Source organism: Pan paniscus, chromosome 16 (assembly GCF_029289425.2).
Source record: "Pan paniscus chromosome 16, NHGRI_mPanPan1-v2.0_pri, whole genome shotgun sequence".
NCBI classification, from domain to species: Eukaryota; Metazoa; Chordata; class Mammalia; order Primates; family Hominidae; genus Pan; species Pan paniscus.
Window position 1 is genome coordinate 45090610 of NC_073265.2, and position 15994 is coordinate 45106603.

General features: G+C 39.5%; 1 protein-coding gene across 2 annotated transcripts in view; it reads right to left on the bottom strand.

Annotated features, from left to right (window-relative positions):
- Positions 1 to 2521: 2521 nt before the first annotated feature.
- Positions 2522 to 15994, bottom strand: part of NEDD4 (NEDD4 E3 ubiquitin protein ligase) — a 165041-nt gene continuing 151568 nt past the window's right edge. For both annotated transcript variants that reach the window (XM_003827870.5, XM_003827871.6), the window contains 8 exons: positions 14096 to 14191; positions 13694 to 13767; positions 13376 to 13436; positions 9826 to 9885; positions 9637 to 9744; positions 8606 to 8702; positions 6117 to 6189; positions 2522 to 5602 (listed from right to left, as the gene is read on the bottom strand). In XM_003827870.5, coding sequence (XP_003827918.1) covers positions 5500 to 5602; positions 6117 to 6189; positions 8606 to 8702; positions 9637 to 9744; positions 9826 to 9885; positions 13376 to 13436; positions 13694 to 13767; positions 14096 to 14191 — 672 coding nt within the window. In that variant the 3' untranslated portion in view covers positions 2522 to 5499. The remainder of the gene's footprint in view (positions 5603 to 6116; positions 6190 to 8605; positions 8703 to 9636; positions 9745 to 9825; positions 9886 to 13375; positions 13437 to 13693; positions 13768 to 14095; positions 14192 to 15994) is intronic.

Genomic DNA, 15994 nt, shown 5'->3' on the forward strand with positions numbered 1-15994 from the left:
GGCAGGATTTTCTAGTAATGATCTAGGAAATATCTCATCCTCCTAATCTATGCTGTTTATGAACGTGATAAGATCTTGGTCCCATGACTGTGTTCTGTGCCTATGGTACAATTTTCTTTTTTTCTCTGAGATGGTTTTTTCGTGTTTTTTTTTTTTTTGAGTTGGAGTTTCACTCTGGTCACCCAGGCTGGAGTGCAGTGGCACGATCTTGGCTCATTGCAACTTCCGCCTCCCGGGTTCAAGTGATTCTCCTGCCTCAGCCTCCCAAGTAGCTGGGATTACAGGCACGCGCCACCACGCCTGGCTAATTTCTGTATTTTTAGTAGAGACAGGGTTTCGCCATGTTGGTCAGGCTGGTCTCAAACTCCTGACCTCAGGTGATCTGCCTGCCTTGGCCTCCCAAAGTATTGGGATTACAGGCGTGAGTCACTGCACCTGGCCAGTACAGTCAATTTCCAAAAAGGAAGACTATTCAGGTGGGCCTGATCTATTCAAATAAATCTTGGAACACAGAGAACTTTCTCCGTCTGGTGGCAGAAAAGGGCAGCCGAATGGGAAATCAGAGATTAGAAGCATGAGAGGCATTGTTGGCTTGAAGAGGGAGAGAGGGCCAATCCATGAGGAATGTGGGTGACATCTGAAAGTTAAGAGTGCCCCCCAGCTGCCATCCAGCAAGAAAACAAGGACTTCAGACCTGCAGCTACTAGGAACTGGATTCTGCCAATAATCGGAAAGATCTTGGATGCAGGCAAGAGCCCAGACACCATGATTTTGGCTTTGTGAGACCCTGAGCAGAGAACCCTAAGCTAAGACCATGTACACTTGTGACCTACAGAAATCTGAGATAATAAATGGGTATTGTTTTTAGCTGCTAAGTTTATGGCAATTTGTTGTGCAGCCCAAGAAAACGGATACATCTTGGTAATTTGTTGGATTCCATAGCTTTTCTTTGTTGTGGTTCATAAATCCACTGAGTTTACAAGCTGTGTGGCCTTAGGTGTATTACTTGTCCTTGAGCCTATAAAACCTGTCTCACTGAGTTTTTATGAAGATTAAATGAGATCCACATAAAGTGTTTACTGCAGAATCCAGCACTCAGCAGGATCTCAATCAAGCTCCCTCTCTGCTTGAATATTTACGTAGTCCCCAATGTCCACCTAAATACAGAGCTCCTGCACATTATTGCAGTTCCAGGCACACCATGCTCCTAAATGGATTCTATACACAAACAGTACGTTTAAGCTCAAATTCGTCAAATATTTGCATTGGGAAATGAACATATGAAAAAGATGGATACATAATTGTCTTTGTCCTCAAACTGCCCAGAAGTCTGTAGGACAGAATTATGTAAATAAAGAATTGTAATGCAGTGTCATCCGCACTAGTATATACCAACTGCTGAGGCCACAGCACGGTTCCACTGTGTCCAGAAAGTGGAGTGACTTATCAAGTAGACATGAGAAGCGAAAGCATTCAGGTGGCACTGGAGTCTGCAGTGATTAGGGGCTGGAAGGACTCTGATTTGGAGGGGAACCAAGGGCACCTGAGTGAGGTATGATGGAAGGTGGAATTGAGACCTTAGGCTGAGGATGGACTGCATTCCATGCGAACCTCCATGCTAACGGGTTTGTGCTTCATGCTTTTGGCTCTGGGGAGCTCTCAGGTTTTTTGGCGGTACAGTAACCTGATCAAATCTGTGTGGTAAAAAGGAAACACTGATTGTGATGGAGGGACTGCATATGATGCATTGCAGGGGAAGAGATGAGTGGAACAGAAAGAGGAGGCTAGTGTGGTGATAGGCTTTAACTTTCAAGGAAAAAGACAAAAATCTACTAAGTCTCTTTTTTCATAGTGAGGTCCTGACATTCTAATACCTTAGTTTAATATCATTTGTAAAATAAATGTCTGCCGTGATGGACAGCAAAGCAAGGACTTCTTGTACAGGTGGGGCATGCTGTGGGCTAGCTGCTGCCCGAGTTGGCTAGAACAGGAAAGATGGAAGCAGAGGGCCATGGCCTAGGTCCCCAAAATTAAAAGCTATGGCCTGGATTATGGCAGAAACGGGGCTGGAACAGCACCTTCCCAGGCTGGCTTGAGTGGGTGGGAGTGGATTCCCTTCTAACTGGGAAACTAATTCTCATGCCTGAGAGGAAGGAGGAAAAGACACTTCGTTCTGAATTAACACTCCGAACTCTTTTTCTCATAGAAATGATGTTGTAAATAGTGGTTGGCTACAAGAATGGCTTCTTTGATGAGCAGCAAGATGCCTGAAATCCAGTCCATTTTTAGCTATTATTTTTATCTTCTGGCTATTTCACTAACAACCAGACTTATGCAATACGACCTTTTTGTAAAGTGGAAATTAATTATCTGTGGTTGAGAGTTTATAATCATGTTAGTTCATCAGGTAATAAGTTTAGGATTGCATTGAAAATTTAACGTGTTGCTGTGAGGAACTAGACCAGAAGACATCACCCAGCATACTGACTTGGAAACACTCCTATTTTATAATGAACCACAGTTTTGTTTTGTTTTTTAAAATCAGAATAGAACTTTATTTGTGGATTCAAGATTTTAAAAAATGATTTTACACTTTAAAGTGTGCAATAAATTTTGATACATCAATCTTGATATATATATTTACTGTCAGAAGATTTTAAAAAGTCAAATAGTTTATAATCAAAATGAATCGTGTTTAACTTGATACTTATATGGAATAACTTCAGCATTATAAATAAAAACCCAGAACAAACACCATTTAAATTTGAGTTCTGATGAAATGCATTTGTAATACAATTTTGTTAAAAATTTTTACTAAGAGATTGTAGGCTAAAGTTATATGCTTATAATTTCTAGAAACATATGATGTCCTTGCTTTATGAAAATGATCCTACTGACTGTCCCGCAGTAGAATGCATTTGAGACAGTTTTCTATCTGGGATAAGGGGCTGCGTTGCTTGATACATGTTTCTTCCAGACCACGAGCCCCTAGTGGGAGATGAAGGGGATGAAGGTCTGCAGCTGGGGACTGGTGGCAGTGAGTCTGGTCTCATTTAACATCATGTTCTATGAGTCACAGAATCATCCAAATGAGTATCAGCCAGATACAAAGAAAGCTTTGTATTTTCTCATGCTTAGATAGTTCACAAACATACTATTTAAATAATTGTGGCAAAATCCTGTTTTAACAAAAATAATTTTCACATTCCATTCTACATAATGAGGACATTTCCAAAATGCATTGGCCCACATTACTATTACTTTGCTGATATGAAGAAAATGAATTATGATGGTAAGATCCATATACAGATATACACGTGTATCCATATTATTTATATATTTAATATCAGAAATGTTCCTACTTCCTTGTCTCTTAGAAGTCACTTTACTTTTAAATGATTCTTTGGGAGTGTGGTCAATTTGCACACCTGACTTGACACAATCTGACGCTCAGCACAAAGCACCTTCTGATTGTATAACACTTTACAAAGTACTTTTTGCTTTCTTATCTGTCTGGAACTTCTGACAATCTGGCATGACAATGAGGGTGGGCATGATTATTCTCATTTGACAGATGAAGAAATATGAATCCAGAGAGGTTAAGTAAGCTGCTTCAGTTCACATGGCTGGTGAGATATCAAACCAGGACTATACCTGGTGCTCATCCTTGACTGCTGGTTGACAATGGTGAAGACAAAACGCAGGGTACATAAATCTGTGAATTGCTTCCCCTAAACCATGCTGATGCTGTGGTGTTTGGAAAGTAGAAAGTGGTTTTGCTACTGTCACAGTTCAGATTTCTATCAGGTGCTAATGAGTACTCATCATGTTATACCCCAACAAACTTAAACCAAGAACCAGAGGTACTTTTTACAGTTCTCACAGGGTGTGTATATATATATATATTTAAGAAGATTCATAACATATATTTACAATTATTCCTAAATCACCAAGATACCATACTGAGACATAGGTTTAATCTTTTTAAGAGCATTTTCTATATAATCATTCCAATATAAGGATGAAACAATATAAGTATGAAATATAAATACAGTCTTGGCACACTTTATCTTTGCAGGTGTGCTGGAACCTAGAACACTTTCCCTTTTGCCTTATTCTGCTTACGCCTACTTTTGATTGTTTTACAAATTCATCGACACATTTGCAAGTTCCTTGAGGATCAGGACTCAGCTTCTCTGAAGCTGACAACTCTTACCCCAGAGCATAGCACAGCGCTAGGCACGCAGCATTCAATAAACGTTCGATGAATACATGTACATGGTCTTTATGTACTTCAGTTTGGTTAAAGGAAGATTTGAACTGTAGCATTTTGCCTACAGAATTCTGGATTTGTAATTAAAAATAATGTCTTCATAGTAAACAGTATTTTAAAAGGCATAAGAAATAGTAATAAATTTAATACAAATTATGCATTATAACAACTCTTTGGTTATTTTAAACAAATTATTTGGTTTTTTTACTAGAGTGATACTAAAAATATAAAAATGCGACTACAGAAATTAGCTTAATCTGTAAACATGATAAACCCTGTAAACATACATTTACTACATAATTGTACAAGTGTAAAGAATATCTAGTAAAGGCAAGTGCTATACACTTCATTTAGTTCTTCAAGGCATATTTAGAAATACTGCTTTGTGGATCTTTAATGTTTGAAGAAGGAATTCTTCTAACTACACTAAAATATGAAAAAGTGATGACTATACCAATGGTCAATAGGATATGCAGGCAAGAGAAAGGCTTTAATACTTTTTACCCATTGCAAATATGAATTTGCTTCATATGTCTTATGAACCATCTGTTTAGTAAAAATTGCATATTAACAAAAGCCAAATACTTTGAAAGTGAAGAAGTAAACAGTTTTTCTGTGAGTTAGTTGGCTAGAAATATAGGTAACACACTTTCCAAAGTTTTTTCCCAAAAATCTAGGCAGTAAGGTGCATAAGGCAGGTCTACAAAATAATAAATAGCTGCGAGTAGCACTAAATATATTGTAGTTTACTCAATAGTAAAGTATTTCTTTTTCCAAATTTCAGTTTTCCATCTCAAAATGCATCAAACTTTTCACACATGACACGTATCACAAATATTTCACAGTTATCATCTCAGTAGTTTAAGAAAAAACTGCCTGGCAGATACTATACAAGAGGTAAATGTTAAGGACAAAATTCACTATTTAAGTCATACAGGACTTATATCCTATTGTGTGAACTCTAAAGCCAGGTGTGGTGGTGCCTGGCTTTAGGCAGGCACCTAACTCTAAAGACAGAATGAAACAACTGTGTAAATGCAACACATTATTTAAAAGTGATTGAAAATAAGTTGTCATACTATTTCTTCAAAAGCTTTTTATATGATTTTCTTCAAGATCTGGGAAGACTCAGTGGCCACATTTTAGTAGTTCCCCGGAAAATTTTAAGTCAAGATTTTGGTTATAAAACTATGGCAGTAAAAACACTATAGATTGTTATTTGTAATCTAATCAACTCCATCAAAGCCCTGAGTGTTTTCAATTGCCATCTGAAGTTTATCCCATAATTCTTCAAATGATTCATAAGGTGGCAAGTCCAGGCGATTAAAACTGAAAGAACAGAGAGGAAGTGGTTATGAAAGACACTGACAAAGCAAGTACCACCACAGCAAACAGAGCAATGCTGCTATTCATGATGAGTATGTTCCAACAACACCAAAATACGTCTTTTCACCAGGGGTAGAAGTAAGACGTAGGACTGGGTTCTGGGCATGGATACTCTGCACAACTCCTTGTGGAGTGCTGCCCCCACCACATCTTCCACATGTCTGAGTTCTCTGCCACTTCAACCTCCAAAATGGAATGTTCTAGCCCGTCTTGGGACAGCCCATCACTCATCACTCAGTTTAGATGGGTCTCTCTGATCTTCAGCTACCTGGACTTCAAGCTTGGGCCAACTTGGTAACAAAACACCTGTTCGTTGGGTGTCACCAACTCCTTCTTACCCATAATCCATACCTGCCACCGACATAACACAGAGGAGACTAGCCCTGCTGTGGCTAGACTAACAGAGGAACCTCACTCTCTGAGGCTTTGTTCTATCAAGGTCCAAACAACTGCTTACCAGGTGTGAGCTCTTGGCAGCTTTTCAGGAGTACCCCACTGTTCAACTGTAAATGACTGTGGTCCATTTGAACCTATAAGGAAGAATTTATTTGGTTTCATTTACTCTCTACAAGGATCTCCAGGCATATCAAAACTTTTTCTAGTGTAGAACCTACACACACACAGGGAACTAATCTGGTTTATTTATTTATATTTTAGAGATGGGGTATCCCTCTGTCACCCAGACTGGAGTGCAGTGGTACGATTCGAGCTCACTGTAGCCTCAAGCTCCTGGGCTCAAGTGATCCTCTTGCTTTAGTCTCCTGAGTAGCCAGGACTACAGGTGTGCACCACCACGCCTGGCTAACTGTTAAAAAAATTCATTTTGTAGAGATGGGGGTCTCACTATGTTGCCCAGGCTGGTCTTGAACTCCTGGCCACAAGCCATTCACTCTGTCACCCAGGCTGAAGTACAATGGCATGATCTCGGCTCAGTGCAACCTCTGCCTCCTGGGTTCAAATGATTCTCGTGCCTCAGCCCTCCCAAGAAGCTGAGATTCCAGGAGTGTGCCACCATACCCAGCTAATTTTTGTATTTTTAGGAGAGATGGGGTTTCACCATGTTGGCCAGGCTGGTCTCAAACCCCTGACTTCAGGTGATCTGCCTGCCTCAGTCTCCCAAAGTGTTGAGATTACAGGCGTGAGCTACCGCACCCAGCCAACTTAACATACTTTTTATTGGCTATCTAATATTGTAATTTTAACATTTTGAAATAACTTCTTCCTATAAATACATAAGAATTTGACTTTGTATTCTAAGAATTTGACTTTGTATTCTAACACAAACAACTCTGGCTCTATGTGTGGGATATTTGCCCCAAATTTCAAACAGTGCATGAAATCAGTGGATGGCTATAGGGCTGGGTTACATAGAAGAGAGAAGAGAGGCCAGAGATGGAAAGGGGCATTTGTTTGCCCTGCCTTCATTTTTCGCTACTAACTTGTTAAGGTAGAGAAGATGGAGGAAGGGGAGTCAGGTGAAACCATGAAAAAGAAAGAGGCTATCAAGTCCAATTAGGCAAAGAATGACTGAATTGCTTACTGGCAAAGCTAATCACTTTGAGTGGTTACTCTAGGTAGAGAGGTAGCAGCTGCTTGATCAGTTCTGCAAACTCATATTAATGAGGCTTGGCAAGCTGACCAGATTTGCCATGGAGAAGAAAGGTTTAGCTATCCCATCAGATGGTCAGCTTCTATTTGCACAAAAAATTCAGCTTAGCAATTTCCTAGGCAGCAGTCCCGACTTGTAGTCCCCAGGACAATCCTAATCTTACTCATTGTTCTGAGTAGGCCTCCCACTTTAGGTACATCCTTTCTAAAAGATTTATTCTTGGATTCTTGGTTTCCTTAAAAGCAAGTAAATATCATTCCAATAAACAGAATATGAATCAATATGAGAAAAGTTGCTGTAATCTACATCAGAAATGGCACTTTTAAACAAAACACACTTCCAGTTTTATACACCAACTGGAAAATAATTTGATAGAATACATAGAATCTTACTTTACCGAAAACTGCATTAACTATTCTGAAAATCAAGAGATATGTAGTCTTCCCAGTCCTGCTGCCTCCCCCAAGAAATGAAAAATAGTAGCCTAATGAGATTCTCCACCCCTATCTTGAAAAAAAAAAAAAAAAAAAGATTTCATGATCAAATAAGTTTGGGAAACAATGCTTTGTTTTCTTCTAACAGTAAAGGTTCTACAGAAGTCCTGAAGAAATCCATTTACCTTTGTTTAGTCCAGCATTTCCTTAAAGGTATTCAACCATGACTCTGTTTTTATTTTTTTAAAAATACACTTAGTAATATTCTGTGAAACTTCAAATGCTATCCTGAACTATCACATTAGAAGTAATGCTTTTTCTTTTTTTTGAGACAGGGTCTCAGTCTGTCGCCCAGGCTGAACTACAGTGGTGTGATCTTGGCTCACTGCAACGTCCGCCTCCTGGGTTCAAGCAATTCTCCTGCCTCAGCCTCCCAAGTAGCTGGGATTACAGGTGTGCACCACCAAGCCCGGCTAATATTTGTATTTTTGGGTAGAGACGGGGTTTCACTGTGTTGGCTAGGCTCATCTTGAACTCCTGACCTCAAGTGATCTGCCTGCCTCGGCCTCCTGAAGTGCAGGATTACAGGTGGGAGCCACCCCTCCCGGCCAAGGTAATGCTTTTTCTGTAACTGATGCATATTGGGCATAGAATTTGAAGTTAAAGAACGGAAAGTGACTCAAGTCATTTGATGTTTCCAGTTTTCCCCTTTATTATCTGATTAGAAGGTGTAAATATATTTTAGCCTACTCCAGTGTCCCTAATGGTATCACTTTCAAAATCTTAATTCTTTTTAAAATTAAGCTAAGTGTTAGTAAATGATGGAAGCTTGAGGATTCGTCAGCCATGAAAAAGACAATAGGCATTATTCCATTTTTTTAATGATCTATGGAAAATCCTTACCGTATAGTTCAGCAAATCCATTCATAGGCACCCGAGATGTGCCAGTGACAAACTGAAGTAATCTTATTCTTTTTTCTGAATCCATCATTAAAACAGCCTGAATAAGATAAAAACATCATTTAGGGAACAGCACTGGGAAAGAGGTAAACAAATTATCCTGAAACATAAGCTATCGGAATTTAGAATATTAATAATCCCTTACTAGATGTGGATGTTTCTTTCAGTTAAATTTTTGTTTATAGATGGTTTATAAAGTTCTTGAAAACTTTATTTCTAAGGCTACATGTCAACTTTTTAGAATGGGATTATAACCTAGTGAAGTAACAAAATTTCTCTTGAGATGTGACTCATGACTTTTAAAAATTATATGCTGGGTGCAGTGGCTCATGCCTATAATACCAGCACTCTGGGAGGCTGAGGTGGGTGGATCACTTGAGGTCAGGAGTTTGAGACCAGCCTGGCCAACAAGGTGAAACCCCGTCTCTACTAAAAATACAAAAAAAATAACTAGGCATGGTGGTGCATGCTTGTAATCCCAGCTACTCGGGAAGCTGAGGCAAGAGAATTGCTTGAACATGGGAGGTGGAGGTGGCAGTGAGCCGAGATGGCACCATTGCACTCCAGCCTGGGAGACAGAGCGAGACTCCATCTCAAAAAACACATTATATTAATATGATTGAATGGCATACATATTTCTCTATGAGAAATTTTAAAAGAGCCACCCAGGAGTCCCTAGGAATACCCTGCAGGTTATTACAAGTTCTTTCAGTCCCTACTTTAGTAGAAAACTAAGTGCCTGTCTCAGCCTGTCATTCCACTTACTATCTTCTGAACATTTTACTTACCTAGTAATAGTTACATACCCAGAAGGTGCATGTATACAGTATAAAATCAAAGATAATTTTTTCTGGTCTGTATATTTTTCTGTATCAGTTAAATGTAATCCACCAGTATAGTGTTAATCAAGAGTTGACTTAAATATGATTCAATCTATCAAAAAGTAAGTTATAAAAATAGAAGTTTCAAATTACCTTCCAAAACCACTGTATAACCTGATGATTTGCACTGTAGCCATTTTTATACTTTGTATGTTCCCTCCAGTCATTCACATCAACATCTCCCAGTCCACACATAAGAAGCTACATAAGAAATGTCAAATTATAAACAAGGAAAATAATGGGTTCAAAATTTCTGTTTCAACATAAAATGTTATGTCTTACCTCTAGTTCATTTTCATCAAAAATTTTGATGAGATCCTGTGGTATTAGTTCAAAGAATCCCTAGAAAAAAGATGTATTTAAAAACTTGATGGGCAGGGCCAATGGCCTTTCCTATGCCTCAGCTTCTGGATGCTACTGGAGGAATCCCACATCCACACAAGTTTCTACCACTACACAATCACGGGCTCTTCACTGAGATCTCAATATTGGCCAGAAAATGTACATGTGCACAGTCTGTTCTCTCTCATTTATTCCTCAAAGTGGCTACTTTAAAAACTTCCTGTGGCCAGACACAGTGGCTCATTCCTGTAATCCCAGCACTTTGGGAGGCCGGGTGGGCAGACTGCTTGAGCCAAGGAATTTGAGACTAGCCTGGGAAACATGGTGAAACACCGTCTCTACAAAAAAATACAAAAATTAGCCAGGCATGGTGGTGTGAACCTGTGGTCCCAGCTACTGGGGAGGCTGAGGTATTCCAGCCTCGGCAAAAAGTGAGATCCTGTCTCAAAACAACAAGAACAACAACAAAAAACAAATTTCCCATCCTTCTCAAGCCTCCACATCACCCCTTCTTTACAGTAGGTAAGTGTAAGTTCTATTTGAGGGAAAAGAGGCAATTATGCACAATGGAACTCCCTCAAGCTTCTCCATCCCTGCGTCCCAACCATCACCAACACCCATCATGGCCTCCTTCCCACCGCAGTGCAGCCTCTTCTTTCAGGCTAGGCCTGCACCTGTGCTTCACCTGCTCCTCAGGGAGGTCATCTCACTAGATCTCTTTCTCTTTATTGGCTCACTCTGTACGCATTTAAATTTGCTCAACCCATACCTACCTTTAAAACAAAGCAAAACAAACAAACAAACAAACAAAAACTAATGACTCTCTTTTTCCCTTCACAGCCAAGTTCTTGACAGTATTATGCACTTACCAAATCCATTCACTCACCTCCCATCTAACCCCTCAACCCACTGCAATCGGACTTCTACACTACAGCTTCCTTGAAATTGTTCTGGAAAAAGTCAAAGATGGCTTTGCAGCTATATCTAATAAACATATTTAATTCCTTATCATATTTGACTTATTTGCAGTATGATATGATTAAAACCATCTTTGCTATTGAAACTCTGTCTACTCTTGATACCTTTTTGTCTGCCTCTGTTAATTTCCTTATTTCCTTTGCAGTCTCCTGTTCTGTTTTTTTTTTTTTTTTTTTCCCGTGCCCTAAACTGTCCATTCATAAACCATCCATTCAAAACAACAGTTAAGATGCTGGTGTTCCCAGGTCTCTCTCCACATGTGAGGCCATCCACTTTCACAGCCCTTTCACATTTTCCATTGTATCGAGTTCACAGCTTCACTACACTTAGGCAGATGATCCCCAAATCCATACATCTCTATCCTTTAAGTCTCCCTTTCTGATTGCCATTCAAATGCACATGCAGCTCTGAACACCACCACTATCTTCATTCCCTTACCAATCCTATCTCAACTCCCTCACCATTCCCTTAATTCCTTACCATTTCTCACCAAGATTACTGTAGCACTTTCCCAACTCTGCTGGGAAGTCTCTGCTGCTAGTCTGGCTCTCCTCTAACTTGCTCTACATAGCACTTCCAGAATGATCTAAAACATAAATTGAATCTTGGTGTCTTATTGGTTAATAGCCTTTAATGCTACCTTCCTTCTCCCTCATTGAAATTCAGAGAAAACTCCGAACTCTACCACTTCACACACAGGCCCTGTATAAGCTGGTCTGTTAGCTCCGCAGGCTGATTGTTTCCCTCTTGCATTCTCTCACCCAGCATACTCAACTGCCTGTGGGTACAGCCTACCTTATTGCCAGACTTCACACACGCTGCTCCTGCTGCTTAGAACTGCATTTCCCTCTTCTCCATGGTTGGCCAATCCCTCTAGTCCTTTGTCCCTTCCTTTGCCCCTCCCTGGTTTGTACTTCTCTTCTGTGCTCACCTAGCACTTTATGCTTGCCTCTGTTCATTTCACTCTTTACATCATACATCCCTTAATAACAGGACCTATGTCTTTTGGCCTGGTACAGCACCATACACATAGTACTCAATACTGAATTTATGAAAAAGTATGTGACACACACACACACACACACACACACACACACACACACACACACTTTAGAGACAAAGTTTCACTCTGTAGCCCAGACTGGAGTGCAGTAGTGCCATCATAGCTCATAGCTGACTGTAGCCTCGACTTCCCAGGCTCAAGTGATCCTCCAGCCTCAGCCTCCCAAGTAGCTGTGACCATAAGCACATGCCATGACACCAGGCTAATTTTTTTTTTGAGACGGGAGTCTCGCTCTGTTGCCCAGGATGGAATCTTGGCTCACTGCAACCTCTGCCTCTCAGGTTCAAGCAATTCCCCTGCCTCAGCCTCCCGAGTAGCTGGGACTGCACGTGCACGCCACCACGTCCGGCTAATTTTTTTGTATTTTTAGTAGAGACGGGGTTTCACCACATTAGCCAGACTAGTCTCAAACTCCTGAACTCAGGCAATCTGCCCACCTCGGACTCCCAAAGTGCTGGGATCAAAGGCATGAGCCACCGCGCCCAAATTTTTAATTTTTTATAGAGATAAGGTCTCCCTATGTTGTCCACGTTGGTCTCGAACTCCTGGGCTCAAGCAATCCTCCCGCCTCAGCCTCCTCAAGTGTTGGGATTTTAGGCGTCAGCCACCATGCCCAGCCAGATACATATTTAACAGAAGATTGTAAGTTAGCTTAAGAAATGAGTGCTCTGACAATCTGTCTACCAATTGGAAAAATTTAAGTAACTTTTTAATTTATATTCTGAATAAAATATAGCCACAAAGAAAGGCAGCTATATGTCTTCACATGTAAATATCCCCAATAAATATCTGATAAAAGAAGAAAGTAGGCCGAGGACGGTGGCTCACACTGGTAACCCCAGCACTTTGGGAGGCCAAGGTGGATGGATCACTTGAGGTCTGGAGTTTGAGACCAGCCCGACCAACATGGTGAAACCATGTCTCTACTAAAAATACAAAAATTAGCCAGGCGTGGTGGCGGGCACCTGTAATCCCAGCTACTCGGGAGGCTGAGGCAGGAGAATTGCTTGAACCTGGGAGGTGCAGGTTGCAGTGAGCCGAGATCACGCGACTGCATTCCAGCCTGGGTGACAAAGTGACTCACTCCGCGCTCAAAAAAAAAAAAAAAAGAAGAAAGTAAGGCACAAAACAAAATGTGTAAGGTGATCCTATTTAGAAAAACAAACAATATGTTATACTATCCCTAAAGCACTCTTGTTCTTTTGCTGTCCTAAAGTGAAGAGAATGGAATAGGGAAAAGGCTTGGGGGAAAGGGGACCTGTCCATGTTTATTGTCTAGACTTCTTGAATGACTGAATGGAATATTTAGTTAATATAAAAATATAATTTAGAATGATTTCACAAAACAAGCCATATACTTATTTTTCTCAGATGTGACGAGGCCTAATATTTGAAACTTATAGGTTATACTGTGACATTATGGAAGAGCAAATAAAAGAAAATGAATACCTCTTTAAAAGCAGCCATTTGCTTCTGGATTCGGTTTACAAATCGCCATTGTATTACAAGACTAAAAAGAAACAACATTTCATTTTCATGTGAACCAAGACAAAATTCTGAGGCACAATTATTCTAGTTAGAAACAAAAACTAAAGGCTAGCTGAGCCCAAGGTAAAAGCTGAATATGAGTGCTTGCTACTGCATTGTGATAGAGAAAAAGAACACTGAGATCCTGGACAAGGGGACAGAGAAAGATGGTAAGAAGAGTCTTTTTGGAATAAAGTACAAAATTATATCCAATAAAATACTTACTAATAAAATACTTACTAAATATATTCCTTTTTGTTCTTATTGGTGACAACTATTTCTGATCCACCATTTTTCAGCTCATGTTGGTGTGTCTAAAATTAAACACAATAACTTGATATGTTATTTTAGCAAGAAAAATTTAAAAAGTATACATATTGTAGTTATACGAGAAACTTGGTGTTTTAAATTAAGTCCAGTCAAAAGTTAAAAGCTAAGAAAACTTAAAATACTAGTTTTACTAAAATAAATATGGAACGAGTCAAATGTTAAAGAAAGTACAAATTCTTGCTCAGAGACAGCTTTTGTTACTGGGAAATGAATGTAAAAACAGAGCCTAGGAATGTATTAAGTGTACGTATTAACATCTAAACATTTGTTTCACAATTTATGTGCCATTTTAACTGATCAAAATTCACAAACCTGTCCAAAAAGTTCTTCATCTATGATAAACCTGAGGTCCAATTCTGTTGGGTCATTTTCAAGAATCCATCTTAGGGAATTGTAATATTCACTATCCTAGATGGGAAAAATTACATATTTAAAATTTGTATCTATAACACATCTGAAATTGCAGAAAACAGTATGTGGAGGGTCTGAATAATTGGGTAAAAGATGAGAGGCGAGATGGACATCCTTTACTTACACACATATATAAACAAAAATGTATGTGTGTATGTGTGTGTATTACAAAAAGAGATGGATGACAGGTAAGGGCAAGAGTAAAAATGCATCAATCAATCAATCAATCAATTGGTGCCTACTTAAAAGTTTAGAATCTATGTTTATGTGGAAGCAGTGGAGGTACAGATTTTATCATCCAGTTAAAGGAATGAATACAGAAGTTTTCAGATAAAACCTAACTTCTCTGGATATCCAGGAGCACTTACCACATTCCTCATATGCCTATGTGACTTCGTGTTAAATGTTTTATTTTTATTTTTTAATTTAATTTTTTTTTTTTTTGAGACAGGGTCTCGCTCTGTCCCTTAGGTTGGAGTGCAGTGGGGTGATTGTGGCTCACTGCAGCCTCGACCTCCTTGGCTCAAGTGATCCTCCTACCTCAGCCTCCCAAGTAGCTGGGACTACAGGCGCGCACCACCACGCCTGGCTAATTTTTGTATTTTTTGTAGAGACAGAGTATCACCATGTTGGCCAGGCTGGTCTCAAACTCCTGACCTCAAGTGATCCACCTGCCTCAGCTTCCCAAAGTGCTGGGATTACAGTTGCACACCCCCGTGTCTGGCACTAACTGTGAAATGTTTAAGTAGCTATGAAGAGGCCATTGTTTATACCCAGCCCGAGTTAAAGAAAAATCTCTTAATAAATATAGAGGCTCAATGAACCAACTCAAGTAACTGTGCAATCTTATGATTTATAAAGAATCACACTGTTTGTGCTGTTAATATGTAATAAGAAAAGAATAAAAAATGAACTTGGTACTAAGGAAGATGTCCTGGAATTCACGTGTACACACATTGTATGAGGCTATTCAGCAGCACAGGAAACAACACGGCTACAGTCCGGGGTTTAATCCTTGGGCTTCTGTTTTTTTCTAGGAGCCTAACCGTAACGCTTTGCCTTTCGACTGCCATTTAAAAAATATACACCATTTGGCCAGGTGCGGTGGCTCATGCCTGTAATCCCAGCACTTTGGGACGCTGAGGCAGGCGGATAACGAGGTCAAAAGACTGAGACCATCCTGGTGAACACGGTGAAACCCCGTCTCTACTAAAAATACAAAAATTAGCTGAGTGTGGTGGTGCACGCCTGTAGTCCCAGCTACACAGGAGGCTGAGGCAGAGAATTGCTTGAACTTGGAAAGCGGAGGTTGCAGTGAGCCAAGATCACGCCACTGCATCCAGCTTGGCAACAGAGTGACACTCTGTCTCCAAAAAAAAAAAAAAAAAATATATATATATATATATATGTGTATATATAAAACATTCATCATAAAAGATCATAATGCAAATACTGATTCAAAAGACAAATAACTTGGTATAACCTATTGAAGTATTTAGTGGGATGTTTAATGTTATCTATAACTTACTCTGAAATGCATGAAGAAACTAAGATAGACTGATGGATAGACAGATAGGTATGTGATAAAGTAAATCTAGAAAAAAGCAATTGTGAGCAGTAGATATACAACTGTCCAATGTAAAATTCTTCCAACTTTATTATATGTTAGAAAATTTTCATAATAAAATGTTGAGGAAAAAGTTCATTTGTATTTTGAAACATGATAATATATTAATTTCCATGTCATTAAAAGCAAATTCTTCAAAATGTTCAAGTTGCTTGTTAAATTATACTTTGTCT